This window comes from Silene latifolia, chromosome 10 (assembly GCF_048544455.1).
Source record: "Silene latifolia isolate original U9 population chromosome 10, ASM4854445v1, whole genome shotgun sequence".
NCBI classification, from domain to species: domain Eukaryota; kingdom Viridiplantae; phylum Streptophyta; class Magnoliopsida; order Caryophyllales; family Caryophyllaceae; genus Silene; species Silene latifolia.
In genome coordinates, this window is record NC_133535.1 from 39,047,816 (window position 1) to 39,067,494 (window position 19,679).

Below are 19,679 nucleotides of genomic sequence, written 5' to 3' on the forward strand. Positions count from 1 at the left end.
AGTAGTAGTATATGGATTTGCGCCGATGTTTCCATTATGAACGTGTCTTTGATGAGATGGGTTTGGGTCCATGACCCCAAGTCCGGCCCACCACTTGCTCGCTCAGAATTTAAAAAAATACGTTGGGACAAAACTAGACTTGTGTGCTGTGGGTGCGGCCTAATTCGAGTAAGAGCCGGTTCAAGGTCGATCTTCTTTAGAACCGGCCTTAGACGTGGCTATGAGTCTCGAACCCCTAAAGTTATATGCAAACGGATTTAACAACAGTGATGTCGTTGGAAAGGGTAATGTCGAAGGTAGGGATAGGCTTGGCTGTTATGGGTGGTGATGTGAGAGGAGTGGTGGAATTTTTTTGGGTGTTGACTAGGAGTATCCCTACCGACAGTTGGAGCAATTTCTTTCGGGGTACTGAAGGCAATTTAATGGGTAGACATCACCCAAATTTGGCCTTTTCATTCGCAAGAGTTAGGAATCGAACCCATAATTATTTGTTTAAGAGATGAAAGCCCTTACCACTCACACAAGCCAATTTTGGTAGAGGAGTGGTGGAATTGAGATGAGGAGTATATGATTGGGTTTTTTGGTTTGAAATTCTCCGACTCTAATTAAACCAGATCAAATCAAAATAATAATTTTTCAATTTAAATTTCCGTAATTTTTTTTTAACATCCAAAACATTTAACATATGAGGATCCATCAAAGACAGCCATGGCCCGGGTGAGACTTGAGAGGTTGATCAAGTCGGTTTTTTTTTTTTTTTTTTTAACAAAGAAACTCGCAACTGCTACCTGCCTACCTTTGATATACACTATGTATGAATTTTTGATGACACTAAAATTATGCAATTGGTATCTAACAGACGATTTTAAACGAGCCTTATTTAATTGATTCGTGTTTAATAATCACAGGTGGAAGCAGTTTTGGTGAATCAAGTCTATGATCATCTCTGAATCTCACACATCATTCTCAAAAATCTCAATCGTACCACTTCCTTTATCAATCCAGCAAACAGACATGAACTCCAACTTTAGATGCAACTTTACACATCCCATTTGATCATCTCTCCTTGGACTCTTATCAACTATTTACATGTCTTGTCTCAATTTTCAATCATAATAATTGGTATTGAATTTTGAATACCATTTTCATCAAATATCTTACTACTCCGTAGTTACTACTACTAACCAACAAAATCTCAGCCAATTATTACTCTGTATTAAAATAGTAAAATTCTCATAGTGGACCTTCCCCTTGAACATTTTTGCATTCTTTGATCAGCATTTTTGGTCAAGGCTAAAAACTCAGGTTAAAGTAGTACTACTGCTATCACTCAACTCTTCCATAGTTCCATCTTCATCTCTTTCTTAGTATACTTTTATTGCTTAATTTAATGTTGGCTTTCATTTACTGCTTTCTGTTTACTTTAAAAAGTTACCCATTTCTCAATTTCGTATGCCAAGTCTTGATTATGCTTGGAGCAGTTTAAAATTGTGTTCCTTTGATCTGGGATTTCATTACGAATTATTCAAATTGGTGTTGTAAAGATTCATGCTTTTCTGAATTTGTTTACTGATATAACATTCTGCACTTTATATTTCTCAAATACCTTCCAAAATACCGGAATGGAATAGGTAAGCAAATGACCGGGACAGAGGGAGTAGTAGTTATTTCTTTAACAAGCAAATAGTAAAATGTGGAAGGTATTTATGAGAAGGAGGGAGTATATTCAGTTTACTGTGCTTTGGCCATGTTAGGAAGCTAGGTGATCTGTATTTAAATACTTTATGAATTATGATCCATATTAGAATGTTGTGTTATCGGTTTCAGTGATTTGAGGTAAATGAGAGTTTGTTTGTTTGACTGATTTCAGCCAAAAGATGGGGGTATACTTGAGTACGCCTAAGACCGAGAAATTTTCTGAGGATGGTGAAAACAGCAGGGTTAGATATGGGCTATCTTCTATGCAAGGTTGGCGCTCTACAATGGAAGATGCTGTGAGTAACCTCTCTCTTTGTTTATCAGCTTTGTAGTCGTTGCTTTGAAAAAAATCTGGGAAGCAATTTGTTATTACAATGAACTTGCTGCGTTGGTGAAAATTGTGATATGTATGCCTCATTAGATAGTCGAGAAATGATGATTAACTTATGTTCTGAAATCTTGCCTCAATTGCTCAGTCTTACCCTTGTGTTAGCAAATGGCAACACAAAGAGACTGTTTCCGAATGACCCAAGAAGAAAATTGCGTCGAAACTACATTGAATGACGAGTACTTCACAAAAGAAAGAAGCTTAGTCACTTTAGTGAGCCATTTTGCTTTATTCCATCATTATCCGAAACCAAATAGTAATGACTCTTTGGCTCCATACAAAATGGAAACAATAAGACTGTAGTTTACAAATGCAGAAAATCTATGACAGACTCTACTGTACATTTAAGTTTCAACAGTCTTAGAGGATAGCTAAGAAGGATGGGTGCCGTGGAAATGCGTATCTTGTGACTTGTGAGTATGCATTCGATGTGTGGGCATATTGGGAAGGATCTAGATGGTTGATTCCTCTCCGTCTAAGTACTTTGCCAGTTGCCAATGGATTCATCCTCCACAGTCAGCACATCTGCTGTTGCGTTCTTTTACAGATAAAATTATACATGATAGTTCAAGGGGATTAATTGATATACTTTCAGTTATGTTCTTTTGTAAGTGGACTTCTGTCCTTTGCTTATTGCTATTTGACCTTTTTTTTTTTTGTAAATGAGCGTCACTCCTTAGTGTCTCGTCGATATAATCCGTTTATCACTTGTCAGAAAGAAAACAGGATCGCGCATGAAAAGAGGTAGTTAGGAAGATAGAATTGTGCTTATTAAAGATAAGATGCAGGAGACTCGCTTGCATTGGTTTAAAGATGTGAAACTAGACCAATCAATGCATCGAATAGGTCAAGTTAAGGATGGGGAAATGATGATTTTCAAGGATAAAATGAGACCTAAGAAGACATGGATAGGGGTGCCAAATCACCTTGTGGAGGGATAGAGTCGAGTGGAAGTGGAGGGATAGGACCTTGTGGACAACAGGGTTAATTATGTATTTTTCTCGTCACCAAATCACCTTTATTGCTTCCCTTTTCAATTGCTTTCTGTTTTGTTCTCTTTTTTCTTTCCGTTGTCCTTCTTTGTTTCTTTTTTCGTTGCCAATATTCCTATCTACAGCTCATGTCTTCGACATATATAATGCCAAGTTCCTTTGGGCCTAAAGCTTTGTAGTTTTTGTTGTACATAACTCCGACTGCTGTAAATTATGATGGACTGATTCATAGGATTAATTACATAGCTCTGATACTACGAAATGATTGAACCGTTGGTTTGTGCCTTTGTGATATTCCTTGATTGGCAATATGTACAATGTTACAACATATAATTAGGCTATAATTGTGGCAAGTATTCCCTAAGAATATGCTAAGTAGTTCTTGACAATATGCTAACAAGTTGTGACTAAATTTATACAAGATTAATTACATTAATCCTATTACTGTTCACACAGACGATCTTTAGGATGTACTCTTAAATATTTCTGGAGCATGGGCACGACAATATTGATGGATAATTACTGTCATAGAGCTGACATTCAAGCTGTATATAATTCGATGGTTTTCTAGACGAAAAAGGATCCTATACTTGTTAGCTATAGGTAAAAGATTACGAGCTGTTGATGTTTTTCATACACATGTCTTTTTATGTATGCCTAACCTTTGTCTTGGTAATGGCAAATATTGACATAAAATATGGATGCCCTTTTCTTCAGCTTGTTGCCCACTTCCTTGCGCTCAACTCCCCAAGACGAATTGGCACTTCATTTTGATGCGTGCTTTAACTTTTGAAAGATTTACTGTTTTGTGGTAATTATGTGTTCCACACTTCCACTGCATACTTTTGATTCTTAGATTTAAATTCTCAATCGGCATAACTCAGTTTTTGAATTTTGTGATGTACTCTTTTTAGATGTTCATATATGATTTTATCGATTGATTCAGATTAAACTTTTCTTAACTGAGTTTGTTGCTTTGGTAGCATGCTGCCTTCCCTGATCTTGATGCTTCAACTTCCTTCTTTGGAGTATATGATGGTCATGGAGGTAAGCACTGAAAATACAGTACATTTCATGCGTAAGAGCTCTATTTGTAGTTCGTATTAGGTAATGAACATTGACATCACTGGCATGAGAAATGTTAAAAAAAATAATACTAATTGCTCCCTTTTAATTTTGTATTTTTTTCACTTAATGTGGAGAAGGTAGGTGAATTTGTATTGTTTGGGTCAATCTATGATCCAGCTTTTTCAACATATCTTATAGTAATTTAATCGCTCGGGTGAAAAGATCCACTTGTAAATTGCATCTGTGTCTTCCAATGTGAGCAATTTTTTTAATTAGTTTAGATTTGATTGCAAGTTGTGTGATGGGTCAATGTGTTCATCTACCAGATTTGCAACTGCGAGTATCATGTGTCTGTAACTCTGTAGTCTGTACTCCCATTTTCCTTGAATATTCATCATAAAATATACTAAATATGGTATGATAATCATAAAAAGAACTCTGTTTATTACAAGACAAGAAGATGGGAAAATAGTACGGAGTATATCATTTCAAAAGTTGTGTTCCGGTGTTGTGTGGGCTGATGACTTGGTGAGTTGATTGACGTATGCAACCAAAGTCACCATGTTGTTTCTTTGGCCTGCTCATTTTTTTGCATTAGGAGGATGAAACTATCTGCTGAGTGTGTCAGGAAATGCATGTCTTAGATTTCAGTTGTACTGTCGCCTAGTTAGTCTGCATTTGTGCATGGTTATTTTGCAACAGTTGAGTGTTATGTTTCCAATCTCATACATGTTATGTTGGATGGTTTGGCGCTCTGTATATACGACACTGCTTTTTAACTCTGTTAGACTTGGTTAAGTATCCAGCATGTGTGTGTGTTCAATTATCGGACACTGTTTTATGAAAAATGGTCCCATGTTTTTGGTACAAAATAAATTGTCCACATGACCTAGCATTTGAAGCGGGCACATGAGCAATATGAAGACAGAGAAGTGTTTGTTCAAAATATGGTAGATTGTGGCATGTGTGGATTGTTGTGTTTTCCCACATTGGTTGTAGAACTCGAAGAATAGTCTATTGGCTAGTCTTCGTCGTTGTAATGATTTTGCATATGTACTCATCACAGTCTTCTAATTTTCTAGGTAAAGTAGTTTCCAAGTTCTGTGCTAAGTTCCTTCATCAACAAGTGATTAAAAGTGAAGCTTATTCTGCTGGAGACTTAGCAACAGCTCTCGAAAAAGCTTTCTTCAGGTACAATGCATTGATAAATGGTCTGATCTTGTTTTACTAGATGCCAGGCTTTGAATTCTAGCATATTCGCATGTTTGTGTCATACATTTGCTGCATCATATATGGACATGTACTGTTGATTAAAGAGAATTAGCGTAATGCATCATAAGTTCATAACTGTAGATTAGTCATTTATTCAGTTCATGAATCTTAGATTGAATAGAATGGTATATAATATTGATAGGGCCAGTGTCAACTGATATTGATAAGTCATGTGTATTTGCATATATTTCATGTATTTGTGAAAAAATTGAGGATTAGGGATAGGGTGCTCATCATCTTCTTCATTTGGAGAAGATGCCTGGAACTGTTTAGTTCAAACATAATTATGCATTTTCTTCTAAGGAGTTGTTATGGCTCACTTTTAAATGAATACAGTACATTTATGAAATCTGGGCCTCTCAGGAAATCATCTTCTTCTCTGTTGTCTTATATGGCTGCTAATGACTGCGAATTTTGTTTCTCAATCTATTATTTCCTTTTATTATCTTAATTAAAGTATCTATTGTAGTAATTTATCAATTGATAATGTGAACTTCTGCAGAATGGATGAGATGATGCGTGGACAAAGAGGGTGGAGAGAGTTAGCCATTCTTGGTGATAAGATTAACAAGTTTAGTGGTATGATTGAGGGACTCATTTGGTCACCAAGGAGTGCTGAAGGGAGTGAACATGACGATAATTGGGCTTTTGAGGATGTGGGTATTTGTGAATTAAATATTTGCCTATATGTAAATCTTTTCTCCGGTTTTTCTACCCCCTTCGTATTACCCCTCCTTGATGTGGCTTTTACTCATATGTTTACTGACTTTTAGAAAAAGGGTTTAGATCTGGTTATGAGCATTTCAAATTGGCGTTCTGGTTCACGATTCTTATGAGCTCGGTTTTATAATTATGTGCACTTCAACTAGAGCATGTCTCATCTTTTCCAGGTGTCATTTAGCTTTTGGACAATCTAATTTATAATCTTGACAATCCATAATTAATGTCTGTGGAATCTGGATGCATTTTTCTACCTGCTTTTTATTTTTTATATTACAACTCATTCCCCCTCTCAACTTCTGGATGGTTCATGGTTACCAAAAACGAGAAGCTAAATGCAGAAGAATTAGAATGATGTGCATTTGGGAAGCTTTTGCAGAAAATTTGATTAAATCAAAATCCATATGAACTGTATGCAAAGCTTTTGTTGTGATTATTACATCTTCTTTTCCTGATAGTAAGAAAGATGTTCTTTGGTGTGGTATTTCTACTATCTTCTACTAATGCAGTAAAGTAACATGATGTGTGCTTACCGTACTTCTTCAATAAACCAAATCCTGATATTAAAATCCATGGCTTTCGGATATACTGTGCAAAGGCTATCATATCGCAGTATCTTCTATGATAATGATGTTCTTAATGGTGGTGTTGGTACTGTATATCCCAGGGGCCTCACTCGGATTTTGCGGGTCCTACTTGTGGAAGCACTGCCTGTGTCTCACTTATAAGAGGCAACCAACTTCTTGTCGCTAATGCTGGTGATTCTCGCTGTGTGATCTCAAGAAAGGGCCAGGTATGTTCTTGTATAGTAAGCATTTAGAAGAGAGACTAATATCTTCGCTCCTTGCTAAATAGCGTTTCAGCCTTTTAGGTCCAACAACTCAAGCAACTTGTTCCTTAGTTCCAGGGACATGGTAGTTTATTGCGGCCACAACTTATATTCCCTCAATTGTGTCAAGTAATTTCGTTCTTCTCTCTATGCAGGCTTATAATCTATCTAGGGATCATAAACCTGAATTAGAGGCTGAAAGAGACAGGATATTAAAAGCTGGAGGGTTTATACATGCCGGAAGGGTTAACGGAAGTCTAAATCTTACAAGAGCTATAGGTAGTTTTTTTTTTCTTCTTCCTGTTTGGTTACAGTATCTGTGATCCACTTTTGTACTGACCTAGTGACCTGAGACACAATTTAGCTAAGCGTTTTTTGTTCTTTGGTTCCTGAGCTTGTAGTAAACTTCTATTCTTTTCATCTGACTGATCTGGTCAGTTTACTTCTGTCGACCGACTTTTGTCCATGAGTGGATTAAATTGAATTGAAGTTACGTGAAGTTAGTGTTCGAGTTTAAAAGAGCAGAAATACTAACTGTTCAATTCTTTTTTTTTTTCTCCGCCCTTTTCTGTACAAGTTTTAACTTATTGTCTGGATATATCTATAAACCATAGAAAAATTTGAAAAATATGAAATAACAACAATACTCTGTATTAAACATATATAGGTAGGAAAATAATATGGGAACAAGAGTTTTTATTATTAAAAGATTAATGTGAGCTACGGGGTCTGGGGTTTAGATAGTACCTACAGATGTCTTGTCGACTTATCACGTAGGGAGGTGATGTGGCCTGATTGTGGCATTATTCAATCCAATCTACAACTTGGTAGTAGGAGGATGGGCTGTTCATCCCTTTACCCTCACTAAAATCCAATTTAGGGATTGGTGAAAACAGTCTTTTCTGGATTTAGAAATAGTAATCTACTTGTATTTTTGACAATATTTCAGCATATCTTAAGATTAGCATACCCTGTCAAAAACACCATGAAAAAAAAATGTTGTGTCCAGTTGTCCACACTATCAAACGTTTTTTCGGGTGCTTCTTTAGTTACATCTACGATCATCAGTCAGTGCAATGTTTATAATAGGAGTGACACTAGAACTGATGAACAAGTGACTAACAATTGCAGTAGTGAGTAATTGATTTTGTTGAGAGCTTCACTCGTTGGTTCCCAAATATAAAGTAGCTTTTCAATAAGTTAATACTTATATGTGCTTCTGATTCCCTAGTCACAAAAATGAATGTTTCAGTACAAGTGGTTAACCACAATCTTTGCCTTGGACAGGTGATATGGAATTCAAGCAGAATAAATTTCTACCTGTTGAAAATCAAATTGTTACAGCAAACCCAGACATAAATACGGTTCGTATCTCAATTTTCTATTTTAGAATATATATGTATATTTAGGTTATCAATACGACTGCATTTTCACTATAATTGGTTTATTAATTGTATTGTCATGTTTTTGCCTCCTCGTTGTCACTCATTATTTTTCTACTTGTTTTTACTTGTAAGATTTAAGCTGTTTACTTGCAACAATATGCTTTTTTTTTTTCCTTGTACAGATTGAACTTTGTGAAGATGATGATTTTCTCGTGCTAGCTTGTGATGGCATATGGTAAGCACTATGCGCCCCATTTCCCAGTTAACTTCATGATCTAGGATTGCAAATAATATATTTTTTTTAAAGAGTCAGTAGACCTGTTTTTTTGTCAAAATTGTCATCTATTCTTGATGAACTCCCTATTTCAAACTCATATATGTTTCTTTTGCATGAATACGCAGCAAATTTTGCGATCTTTGTTTGTTTGTACTCTTTCTGCTACGTGTTCATTTCCTCTTGCTACTCGTCCAGCCGTAGGCTAATATCTCTTTTTATTGTGCGAAGGGACTGCATGTCGAGCCAGCAACTTGTTGATTTCGTTCGTGAACAACTAAGAATGGTAAGTGGTTTGAGCCAACTCCCTTTGGTCTCACTAAAATGGATGCGCCTTCTTTTTTCTTTCAAGTGTGTAGTCTCATTCGATGCAGTTCGCATCACAAATTTCCATCAACAGTCTCTTACACAGGGTTAAGGTTTCATACATCTAACACCTCCCTTAATTTGTGAAACAGTTAGTCTTGCTATAGACGGATATACCGTCTATAGCTAAAGACGGGTCAAATAGCTTAAAAGTGGTGACATTTTTGGCCCCCACCACCCCACTTGTTGCTTGTCCTATTAGGAATGTGGTATTGTATTTGGCCCGTCTTTAGTTATAGACGGATATGTGCTTTTTACGGCATACGGAGGTGTAATATTGTTGTTGTCATTATCTGGTCATCAATAATATCTTTCACTTCAATAGTTCAATGTCAACCATTTTGTAAACGATTAGGAACTCTGATACTAAAGCTTCCAAGAAGTGTGAGCTTTATGTGTTCAGAAACCAGCTGACTTAAGTTATTTACTCAAGACTCACTTAGATGAAGGGTACTTTTTACGGCATACGGAAGGGTACTTTTTACGGCATACGGAGGTGTAATAGAGGTGAAAATAAAGGAGAAAAGGAAAACAATGTTGCAAAATGTAGTCTTGGGGAATCATGGTGTGGAGTTGATACTTTTAGCTAATAAACTTGACCACTTATTTGTTTTTGACTAGTAATAATTGGCTTATGGATTGAGTTTGGGATTGAAGTCATTGAAATGCTGTATTCCAAATATATTGCAGGAAACCAAGCTCTCGGCAGTTTGTGAGAGAGTATTCGACCGATGTTTAGCCCCTTCTACTGCTGGTGGCGAAGGGTGTGACAACATGACGATGATCATTGTTCAATTTAAGAAACCCAGCCAAAATGGTACTCTATCTACTACTGACAACGAGCCACTACCCCCTCAACCAGTAAGCGAAGCTGAACCAAAGCACGAGCCAGAACTGACGGAATCTACCTAATTTACCAAGATTGACATTCTATTATTTCCAGGATACATTTGGGATATTCATCTTTCTAACTCTCTGCTGTTTGTTCTCAAGTTAGTTTTGTAAATGCACAACAAAATACTATAGCTTTTACAAAATGTACAGAGATTGTTGTTAATTAGTACATAATCTTTTTTTTTTTTTCCGAGTATAAAATATGTGAAATCACCTGTTAACCACTGTAATTGGTCTGATTGTGATCACAAAAACACTAATAAGACCCAACCTTGTCATATGAACATAATAATCGTATATGTTATATAATGGTGGTATTACAGCGGACAAACTGGAAGATTTAAAACTGATCTTGTTTATCATAGTTAAGCCAGTCGCTTTGTCACATTCCTCACAAAGCAGCTTTGAAGCTAAAATAAGCTTCTCTGAAGCCAAATAGGTTTAAGGAATGGTATCACTGTCAAAGCTAGTAGTAGCTTAGAAAGATCATAAGAAAGAGAAGCAATATGAAAAATCAATTAAGATTTAGCGTATTTTGTAAAGGTTTTTGAAACTATGACCACACCTATGTTACATGCGCAGCATCCCAATGCTGAGATTTTGCAACTGTCGGCACATCCACCACCAATACCGCATTTTTATACCATGTTACGCTATTACACAGGCAATTGAACCCTTTTCTGCACAAATTTAAGTATCACTCCGTTCTTGAATAAAACTTAGACCTTCACAAGCTGGTCTTGCCAAGAAATTTTCCTTTTTCCTGCCCGTTTACCATTTGTAATCAAATTCTTCACCTTCTTTCCCAACTTTAAAGGTGCAAAAGCTCCATCTTCCTTAACTCCACTGACCTGCATTACAATAACCAAAAACTTCAGAAACCAGGCCTATACTAATGTCAGCGTGAACGATTTGATCAAACAAGGCCACAAGCCTGAAGAAAGTACCAAATTTCTTGGAGGCACTATTGGCGGCCTATGACTTTGGAATGCTTGTCCACTAGTACTAGTACTAGCACTACCATTCATGTATCTTCTATTTGATTCTGTGTTGTATTTTGCACTAGCTATATGTGATTGAACGATTTCTTGCTGTTGCTCTGACTTTCGTGATTGCTTCTTCATAAGCAGATTGCGTCTGCGTTTAAGGAATCTGGAAACATGAAAAGAGAGTAAGAAATAATCAGTTTTCTTCATCAACAACTACGTTACTACTAAGACTCTTCATATTACTACTAGTACCCGTGTTTAACAACCTACATGTCAACATGGTTACACAATTGGAAACTTCAAGTTAAGCCAAAGTTCACTATTCACTAAAGCCGAGTTATATTCATGTGTGTCTAGAGGTCAGAAAGTTGACTCCCAATAGTTCACATCTTCTCGTTGTTGGTACGAGATGCATAAATTCCACGCTAAACCTTCATAGTTTATAGAGGTACGTGGCATGCCACTAAGTCGGAGGAGTCCACCTACCCTCTTTACCTAAACTTTTCGGGGCCAAAAGAAGAGAAAAAAACAAAGTGAAATGGTGGCCACATTAGCATCTGATTAAGCACTAGTCTAGGTTAAGTTCATGAAAGAGAACCTGAAGCATCTCACTCACAAGAACTAGAGCTATGTTACTCGAACACTTCACACTTAGCTCACACTTCACGTGTCATACACCTATCGCGTCCGACACGATACTGACTCTTCGACACTTCCCCTTTAGATCCAAAAATTGAAAATTTCGCACAAAATAACCTAACACACGACACCCATGTCGGAGAGTCGGGATAACACAGAACTAAAGCATATAACATCATTCCTCACATGACCGTGATAAATGAACGTTAGTGTCAACGACTTAATTACCTTATTTCGTCCAAAAGAGTCTGTTTCCTTTCCGTGGTTTCCTTCAGCTTTCTCTTCTTCAAAACACATTCCTGTAACAACAACCATTTTGATCACAAACAAAACACTCATAACTTTTCCAATTACTGATAGAATAAGAAAAACACACTTCACCCACAAATTGTATCCTGGAGACAATTCAATTCTACAAGAGATTCAACTAGTTACCATATCATAGATACACATTTGGTTTTCTTTACCGACATTTTAATGAACAACAGCAACATTACAACATTACACCAGTACTCAATGGCTCTAGCAAATTGAGGGTAAGGGACGTCGCTTTACCACTTTCCAGGCTTGCCACACATGAACAAGTATCATCAATCAAACAAAATCATTACAAGCCTTTCAAATCTAAGAACATAAGTAAATTTACTTAACCTAGATGAAAATCAAAACCACTTGAAATCCTACAACAATTAATTTAAGAAATCCAATACAGCACGTTTCAAATTTCTCAGTTGAACAAAACTAAATAAAATTAACCTTTGTAACAATTGAAACTTTCTCAAGATCAAACATCAAATCAAATACTTTTGAAGTATAAGCAGAAGGAAAAAAAAAACTTCATACCTAATTAAATTCAATTGATCAAAACAAAAAATACAATCAAGCACTAATAATATACTTTGTCTGTCCCGATCATTTACTTACCCCTTTTATTCATTGCGAATGGTATTTTAATCAAACATAAACAAATGATTGAGACCAAGGAAGTATCAAGCAATGAGAAAGAAAGAAAGAAAGAACAAACCTTTTGCAATACAAAATAATCTTGCAAAAGAACCTGATGTTTCTCCTTGAGTTTAGCCTCATCATCAACAGCACAACTCAATCTACGAGAATCCATGAAATACCCTTTTCACCTTTCACCTCAGATCAAATACCCAACAACCCAACTCCCCCAATTTCCCCAAATCAATCAAAAAACACAAACCCTAATTTCAGATAAACTCAAGAACTGGGGAAAACAGAGAAAGAATGCAACTTAATTGGGGGAAAATACAATCTGGGTAGTTACAAAAATACCCTAATTAATTGGTAAGATAAAGAAAGAGCATCAAAAGGGGGAAAAACTAGAGAGAGAAAGATAAGGAGAAATAAAAAAGTATGTGGCTTTGAAAAGGGGAGAATATAGAGAGAGAAGAAGGGAAGACTGAAAGACTTAATCTTTATGCTTGTGGAAACATTGATTGAAAGGAAGTAAGGTAGTGAAATACCTAAAAAGGGTCCCATGAAACAAGGTAAAGTATGGAAAATGAGGTGATGAAGATGGAACTTTGGCATTGTTGTAAGACCTGAAACAAGGAAAGGGGTAAGGGTATTTCTGGTAACTACATAAACTTTGTATGTATGGAATATGGATGGATGGATGACATTATTACTGATTTCATACAGCAACAATTCAACAAAGTCCAAATCTCTTTCTATTTTTTTTGGGTTTTTGGAATGGTGAGGTCAGAAATCAGAATTGGAGATATATGGTATTTATTGTCATGGTTTGATGAGCTGCTTTTTGCAGAAGATAAATTTGTGTGATTTGGGTAATGGCTGACTGTTTTGCGGTATTCTTTATGCTTGGTTTCATGGGGAGGTTTTGTGCTCTACCTCCAAAAGATGACCCGACCAAAAAAAATCGATTGAAATTCGCTTGAAAATCATTCAATAAAACTCGCTTGAAAATGCTAATCTAATCAACTGATTAATCTAAGGCTCTATTCTTTTGGACTTAAAGTCACTTAATTTCAGTTCACTTCAGATCCTATAAATTCAGTTCGGTTCAGTTCATTTCAGGTCCTATAAGTTCAGTTTAGAAAAATTCAGATCTTATAATTTAGTTCAGAAAACCTATAAACAGAGTATTATTTTTAAAGACGGATACAAAAACATTTGACATTAATTATTCGATACATACATTATTATTTAAAAAAAAATCACTCCTCTCATTAATAATTTCAGCGTCACAATAGATTTGGGCATGTTTGATAAAAAGCGGAATAAGGCCATGTATTAGGTACGAAATAACATAGTCAAAAACATTTGGCGAGGCAATGGATCCGTTGTTGAGAGTGATGTTGAAGATGAAAGTGATGAGGATTATGATAATATGGAAATAAATGGTTAGAAAAAAAGATATAATATGTGATTTATTTGTTATCGTAATGTAATCGTAGTATAATGTATGAACAAATTAATGCATATATAGCGGAAAAATGTTATTATTTTACCTTGTGTTTTAGATTATAATTTTTTCTTTTATCAATGTTATCTCTTGGCAAGTAGTAGTAGTAGTAATAATAATAATAATAATAATAATAATAATAATAATAATAATAATAATAATAATAATAATAGTAATAACAAACAAATATCTTCTTTTTCTCTCTACAAAAAATTCTCTAAAAAAGCGACGACGAGTGGTTGACTCAACTTCGTTTTGAAGTCTCGCCGCCATGTCGAGGGGCCGGCTGCCCAAACTTCAGGCCATCTCACGGCAGACTCGTGCTCGTGACCAGACATGTGATGTTTCGATTGGTACGACGGATGTAGCGAGTTCCTCTCGTTCTCCTGGCACGGCTAGGTTAGGCGATTTCATTGCTACGGGGAAAACTACTCCTTCTCCAACATCGGTGGTAGTTTCCACCCCTTCTGCACAGGTAATTTCAGGATCCCCCATACCTAAGTCAGTTTCTGTTCCTGCTGACCCTCCCCCTAAGAAACCCTATGCTCAGGCTCTAAAAACTTCGGGAAAGGGCAAGTCTCTCTTTTTTGTTCAAAATCAAGCAAAAGAGGTGGTTATTGAGGAAGCGGATATAGTCAGTGAGGTTGATTATTGGAGTTGCACACTTGTTGGCACTCTGATGGGGCGTAAAACCTCCATTGCGGAGTTAAACTCTCTGGTTGCTAAAAATTGGAATCATATTACAACTCCAGAGATCTTGTATTTCGCAAAGGGTTGGTACTACTTTCGTTTCCTTTCCAAGGAGGACCTTACCAGTGTCCAATCAGAATGCTGGAATGTCAATGGCTTCCCTTTGGTTTTCAAATCCTGGTCACCAACGGTGGCTGAAGAACTGGATGTTGCTACCACAGTTCCCGTTTGGGTCATTTCCCCTAATTTAGACCCCTGCTTCTGGTCTCAAGCAGCTCTGAGCAAGATAGCCAGTCATGTTGGGAGGCCAATTTGTGCAGATGAGCCTACTACTACTAAAAGCAAAATTGCCTTTGCAAGGATTTTGGTGGAGGTGGACTTATCTAAGGAGCTGCCAAAAGGAGTGATTCTCCAGACTCCATACAGAGGCACCATTATTCAGAAGATAGACTATGAGTGGCTTCCCTATTTCTGTCACACTTGTAATAGGATTGGGCATACCAAAGAGAGATGTAATAAGAACAAGCCAAAACAAGCTTATCAGCCTAAGAAATCAGTGCAATCAGACAAGGAGGTGGCCCCTGCCCCAGCACAAAAAGACAAGGAGGGTTTCCAGACGGCCAAGGTGGCTAGAAAACCTACTGAACTCTCAGTGGACACATTGCCAACTAGTCTTGAAAACAAATTTGCTGCTCTTAGGCACTCTGAGGAGACTGTCTTAGTCCAGCTTGTTGTAAGGCAGGAAAAGGTGCAAGTGGATTTTGATTATGGTCCTGTTGTGGAGATTGAGCCAGGAGGTCCTCCTCCCCCTCTCTCACCGCAATGATCATTTCTTCCTGGAATGTGAGGGGGATGAATAATCCCCTAAAACAACAGGAGGTTTTAGGCTTCCTATGTAAGCAGAAAGTTGATTGTGTTGCTTTAATAGAAACTCATGTAAAAGCTCATTTAATGAAGGCAGTTTATAAAGGAAGGTTCAGACAATTTTCTTTGGTAACTAACTATGAGTCCCATCCTGGGGGAGAATTAGGATACTCTCAAATCCAAGCATTGTCCAGTTGACTGTTCTGTGCAAGGGGGCACAGTTTATCCATTGCTCCCTCCTCCATATTGCTACTCAAAGTAGGGTTTTAGTCACGTTTATTTATGCTTTAAACAGGGCAATTGAAAGGGTTGACCTCTGGAAAACCCTACAGGATCTTTCTGTGGGGGCAAACTCTTCCTTGGATGTGCCTGGGGATTTCAATGTCTCTCTTAATTCTGATGAGAGGGTTGGCTGTGTTACTCAGGAGAGGGGTATGCAGGATTTTAGGGACTGTTTACACTACTGTGGTCTGTCTGATCACCCTTACACTGGTGGTATTTTTACTTGGCATAATAAGCAAGTGGCCTCTCCACGTTGGGCAAAATTGGATAGGCTCCTGGTTAACTCTTACTGGTTCTCACAGGTTCCTTCCTCCATAGTGGTTTGTTTACCTTCAGGGATTTCTGACCATGCTCCTATTCTGCTCACTATTCCTTCAGAGGGTCACCTTATTAAGCCCTTCAAATACTTGAATTGCTGGGCTCTCTCGGATGGTTTTCAGAATTTAGTGTCCCAATATTGGACTCATGGGAATCTGGGGGGTAAGATTTTCTCCCTTTTCTCAAAGCTGCGAAATATGAGGAAGCACTTCAAGCATCTGCACTCAACTGAGTTTTCTGGGCTCACTCAGAGGGTTGCTGAAGCAAAATTCAAACTGATGGACTGTCAGGTTGCCCTTCAGCTTTCTCCTTTAAGTACGCCCCTCCTCCTACAGGAGAAAGTGCTCTTAGATTCTTACACTAAGCTTAAATCTGCAGAGATGAGAGTTCTCTTTCAAAGAGCCAAGGTTCAACACCTGCAACAAAGTGATGCTAATACTAAATACTTTTATGCTAGTATTGCTGTGAGAAAGAGTAGAAATACCATTGGAGCTATTACTGATGCTCAAGGGAAGCACTGTGTGGGACAACAAGAGGTTGCACAGGCTTTTCTTAATTATTATAAAGATCTTTTGGGTTCCACTGAGACTCGGGCTGTTATTCCTGATGGTCTTTTCTCTGAATATGTTCTTTCTAGTGTTTCTCACTTGGACTCAATGGTCACTGACCATGAGATTGAATCAGCATTATTCTCTATTGATAGAAACAAAAGCCCAGGTGCTGACGGGTACTCTTCAGGCTTCTTTAAGGACGGTTGGAGTATAATTGGGAAGGATTTTTATGACGCTGTCAAGGAATTTTTCCAGAAGGGCCGACCCAATGCCAAAAGCTGCAAATTCCACAATTATTGCTTTGATTCCTAAAGTCACTGCTCCAAGTTCTGTCACTGAGTATAGGCCCATCTCTTGCTGCACGATTTTTTATAAAACTGTAAGTAAGATACTTGCCTACAGAATTTTGAATAGCATTGTTGGATTGGAGCAAGCTGCTTTTATGGAGGGAAGGGATTTGTTTGATAACTCAATGCTTGCCCATGAATTGGCAAACAAGTATCATCGAAGTCTTCTTTCTCCTAGGTGTATTCTTAAAGTTGACATAAGAAAGGCTTTCGACTCAGTAAGCTAGGACTTTCTAGCTAATTGTCTGCATCTCTTTGGGTTCCCTCTTAGGTTCACTAAATGGGTTCTGGCTTGCACTACTTCCTCCTATTTCTCTCTGAATATAAATGGGTCACTGGAAGGTTTTTTCCCTGGTAAGAGGGGACTGAGACAAGGGGACCCCCTCTCCCCTTACCTCTTTGTTCTATGTATGGAAGTCTTGTCGAGATTGTTGAGGAGGCTACCTTCTTATCCTGGTTTTTCCTATCACCCTAAGTGTGTGAAGGTTAAGCTCACCCACTTAGTTTTTGCTGACGACCTTCTTGTTTTCACACGAGGAGACCTCCCTTCTCTTCTAGCTGTTGAAAAGTGCCTTAAGCAATTTGCTGAAATGTCTGGCTTACAGGTTAATCCAATGAAATCTTGTATGTACTTTGGAGGGGTATCTGCCCCTGTGAAGGCCCTCATTTTGTCGTCCACTGGATTTGTTCAGGGGGATCTTCATGTGAGGTATCTAAGGCTTCCTCTCTTTAGCTCCAGACTTACACAACAAATGTTTCACCCAATGCTGGATAAGATCAGGGAACGTATTGCTCACTGGGCTAATAAGCATTTGAGCTATGCAGGTAGGGTTTTACTTATTAATTCAGTCATTTTAGGCATCCATAATTTCTGGGAGGCAAGTGTTCTCTTGCCTAAGGGTATTGTTAAGCACCTCAATAAGTTAAGGATTTTATGTAGGGTGTCAAGGATGGTGATAGGAGACTAGTCTTTAAAAGTTGGTCTAGTCTTTGTAAACCTAGGCAGGAAGGAGGGGTTGATATAAAGGAAATCTTGAGTTGGAACAAAGCTCAAATGATTCAATGGGTCAAAAAGATTGTCACTAGTTCTTCAAACATCTGGGTAAAGTGGGTCAATGCCTACATTCTCAAGGGAGGAAGCCTATAGGACTTCAACATCACCGCTGCTCATTCCTGGGTTTTGGGCAATGTAATCAAGGCCAGGGATATATTACTGCAAGTAGCTGGTGACAGGCTGCAGGCAGAATCTTTGCTAATGCAGTCTAGCTATAAGATTCTGATCTATGATAAACTGAGGAATACAGGGGCTAATTTCTTTGAGCATATGACCCTAGGGGACTCCTTTAATTACCCAAAACATAGGGTGATAGGACTTCTTGCTGTCCAAGGAAAGCTCCCAACAGTTGATAACATCTGTAAACGGGGGCTTGTAATGGTTAACAGATGTGCCCTGTGTGAGAGGCAGGCTGAATCTGTCAAGCATCTCTTCTTTAACTGTGTTTTCTCTTCTGAGATTTGGGCTACTATTTCTACCTAGATTCGTGTTCCTTACAGGAGGGAATTGAAGGATATTCTATTTTGGTTCAAACACCATAATAGAGGGAGGAGTTGGCTGAAGAAACAAAGACGGTGTGCCTTGCTTTGCACCATCTACTTGCTATGGAGTGAAAGGAACAAACGTATTTTTCGAGATGCAGTTTCCTCTTCGTCTTCTCTCATGTGGAAAATCAAGTATCTAGTACTGCTGAGATCACGCTGTTCTGACGAGGCTTTCAATAGTCTTGCTTTCTAGCTTGGCTTCTTTGCTTTTTATGTAGGTTATAGGGGGCTATTCTGGCCTCCTTTGTAGATTGTAAGGATCTGTACCAACACTCTAATTTAATTTTAATGAGATCCTAATTTTCTGCAAAAATAATAATAATAATAATAATAATAATAATAATAATAATAATAATAATAATAATAATAATAATAATAATAATAATAATAATAATAATAATAATAATAATAATAATAATAATAATGATGATGATGATGATGGTGGAGCAACAAGATATAGGCCTGAAATCTTTAACAGTCTGAGGTGTCTGCTTCTTAGGGATGAGTGTTACTAGGGTAACATTTGCCTGCTTAGGCATAAACCCAGTTCTACAGAAATCCTCAATAGCAGTGCAGAAATCATTCTCAATAATGGGCCAAGCTGCTTTGAAAAAACCAGAGGAGAAGCCATCAACCCATGGGCTCTTATTGAGATTAATGGAAAATAGGGCAGCTTTAATTTCAAGCCTAGTAATGGGCTTAGTCAGGTCAAAGTGATATTGGTCCTCAACACAGTTCCCCTTGGTGAACAGGTCAGGAGCAATGGGAAAGACAGCAGTCTTCTCACCCAATAACTTCTGGTAGTAATCCACAAATGCTTCTCCCACATTATGCAGCCCTTTGTGATGAGTACCATCAAGACCATGAATATCTCCAATCATTTGGCTTTGCTGCCTCTCCTTAATTCTTGCAAAAAAATATTTAGAGCAAGTATCATTATACTTAATACCCTGAGTTTTAGCCCTCTGGAAGAATATATGCATCTCAGTCTCCTTGAGGTGCCAAAATTCTTGGGAAAGCTTCTGTTCCTGAGCAACAAGGGAAGCAGAGTCAGGCTTAGAC

At 37.6% G+C, this 19,679-nt stretch overlaps 2 protein-coding genes across 5 annotated transcripts; one reads left to right on the forward strand and one right to left on the reverse strand.

Annotated features, from left to right (window-relative positions):
- The first annotated feature begins 899 nt into the window (after window positions 1-899).
- LOC141605536 (putative protein phosphatase 2C 60) lies at window positions 900-10,087 on the forward strand. Of its 4 annotated transcripts, none has more exons than XM_074424351.1 (11): window positions 900-1,305; window positions 1,871-1,994; window positions 4,062-4,125; window positions 5,229-5,337; window positions 5,921-6,074; window positions 6,806-6,931; window positions 7,123-7,246; window positions 8,255-8,331; window positions 8,535-8,587; window positions 8,858-8,912; window positions 9,683-10,087. In XM_074424351.1, the coding sequence occupies exons 2-11, from the start codon at window positions 1,878-1,880 to the stop codon at window positions 9,902-9,904; spliced, it is 1,101 nt and encodes a 366-aa protein (XP_074280452.1). In that variant the 5' UTR covers window positions 900-1,305; window positions 1,871-1,877; the 3' UTR covers window positions 9,905-10,087. The 4 variants fall into 4 exon arrangements, with proteins under 4 accessions (XP_074280452.1, XP_074280456.1, XP_074280453.1 ...); XM_074424355.1 differs by lacking the exon at window positions 900-1,305 and adding an exon at window positions 1,331-1,367; XM_074424352.1 differs by lacking the exon at window positions 900-1,305 and adding an exon at window positions 1,356-1,631.
- Window positions 10,088-10,382: 295 nt separating this feature from the next.
- LOC141605537 (uncharacterized) lies at window positions 10,383-13,344 on the reverse strand. Its single transcript, XM_074424356.1, has 4 exons — window positions 12,539-13,344; window positions 11,743-11,813; window positions 10,834-11,038; window positions 10,383-10,737 (listed from the first exon to the last, which is right to left on the reverse strand). Exons 1-4 carry the CDS (start codon window positions 12,632-12,634, stop codon window positions 10,606-10,608), a joined length of 504 nt encoding a protein of 167 aa, XP_074280457.1. The 5' UTR covers window positions 12,635-13,344; the 3' UTR covers window positions 10,383-10,605.
- Between the last annotated feature and the right edge of the window lie 6,335 nt (window positions 13,345-19,679).